Source organism: Numida meleagris, unplaced genomic scaffold, assembly GCF_002078875.1.
Source record: "Numida meleagris isolate 19003 breed g44 Domestic line unplaced genomic scaffold, NumMel1.0 unplaced_Scaffold543, whole genome shotgun sequence".
In the NCBI taxonomy this organism is placed as follows: domain Eukaryota; kingdom Metazoa; phylum Chordata; class Aves; order Galliformes; family Numididae; genus Numida; species Numida meleagris.
The window spans coordinates 8,777-10,131 of record NW_018364759.1 but is presented as its reverse complement, the minus strand read 5'-3'; the positions used below and the strand labels follow the sequence as shown (position 1 = coordinate 10,131).

The following is a 1,355-nucleotide window of genomic DNA, read 5'->3' as shown; positions in this document are numbered from 1 at the left end:
GGGCTATGGGGTGGAGAGCTCGGGGTTATGGGGTGGAGGGCTCTCAGTTATGGGGTGGAGAGCTTGGGGTTATGGGTGGAGAGCTCAGGGGTTATGGGCTGGAGCGCTCGGGATTATGGGGTGGAGGGCTCAGGGTTGTAGGGGTGGAGGGCTCTCAGTTATGGGGTGGAGCCCTCGGGGTTATGGGGTGGATTGCTCTCAGTTATGGGGTGGAGAGCTTGGGGTTATAGGGGTGGAGGGCTCAGTGCTATGGGATGGAGCACTCTCAGTTATGGGGTGGACAGCTCTCCATTATGGGGCGGACTGCTCTCAGTTGTGGTGTGGATTGCTCTCCGTTATGGAGTGGGCTGCTCCCCGTTATGGGGCAGACTGCTCTCTGTTATGGGGCGGACCGCTCTCTGTTATGGGGCAGGCTGCTCCCCTTTATGGGGCGGGCTGCTCTCCGTTATAGGGCGGGCTGCTTCCCGTTATGGGTCGGGCTGCTCCCCGTTATGGGGCAGGCTGCTCTCCGTTATAGGGCGGGCTGCTCCCCTTTCTGGGGCGGGCTGCTCTCCGTTATAGGGCGGGCTGCTCCCCGTTATGGGGCGGGCTGCTCTCCATTATGGGGCAGACTGCTCTCTGTTATAGGGCGGGCTGCTCCCCGTTATGGGGCGGAGTGCTCTCCGTTATAGGGCGGGCTGCTCCCTGTTATGGGGCGGGCTGCTCCCCTTTATGGGGAGGGCTGCTCTCCATTATAGGGCGGGCTGCTCTCCGTTATAGGGCGGGCTGCTCCCCGTTATGGGGTGGGCTGCTCTCCATTATGGGGCGGGCTGCTCTCTGTTATAGGGCAGGCTGCTCTCTGTTATAGGGCGGGCTGCTCCCCGTTATGGGGCGGGCTGCTCCCCGTTATGGGGCAGGCTGCTCTCCGTTATAGGGCGGGCTGCTCCCCTTTATGGGGCGGAGTGCTCTCCGTTATAGGGCGGGCTGCTCCCCGTTCTGGGGCGGGCTGCTCCCCTTTATGGGGCAGACTGCTCTCTGTTATAGGGTGGGCTGCTCCCCATTCTGGGGCGGAGTGCTCTCCGTTATAGGGCGGGCTGCTCCCCTTTATGGGGCGGGCTGCTCCCCGTTCCGGGGTGTCCTCACCTCCGCATCGAACAGCACCGCCAGGACCACGTAGCACGCGCTGCTCCCCAGTCGCACGGGGCCGCTTTGCTCCGCGCTGCCCCCGGCGCTGCCCCCGGCTCCGTCCCGCACTTCCCACGCTCTCCCGCTCAGCACCGCGTCCATCTCCTCCGCGGCCTCGGCCATGGCAGCGCCGCTCACGGGGTCGCGGGGTTTTGGGGCGGCGTCGGGGGGACCCTGCAGGCGTGGAGGCG

The 1,355-nt window shown here is 65.2% G+C and overlaps 1 protein-coding gene across 1 annotated transcript in view; it reads right to left on the bottom strand.

Moving 5' to 3' along the window:
- Positions 1–1,122: 1,122 nt before the first annotated feature.
- The window catches only part of NUDT18 (nudix hydrolase 18), a gene marked incomplete at its 3' end in the record, with an annotated part of 3,077 nt that continues 2,844 nt past the window's right edge, over positions 1,123–1,355 (bottom strand). Inside the window, 1 exon segment of the mRNA XM_021383789.1 lies at positions 1,123–1,338. Coding sequence (XP_021239464.1) covers positions 1,123–1,287 — 165 coding nt within the window.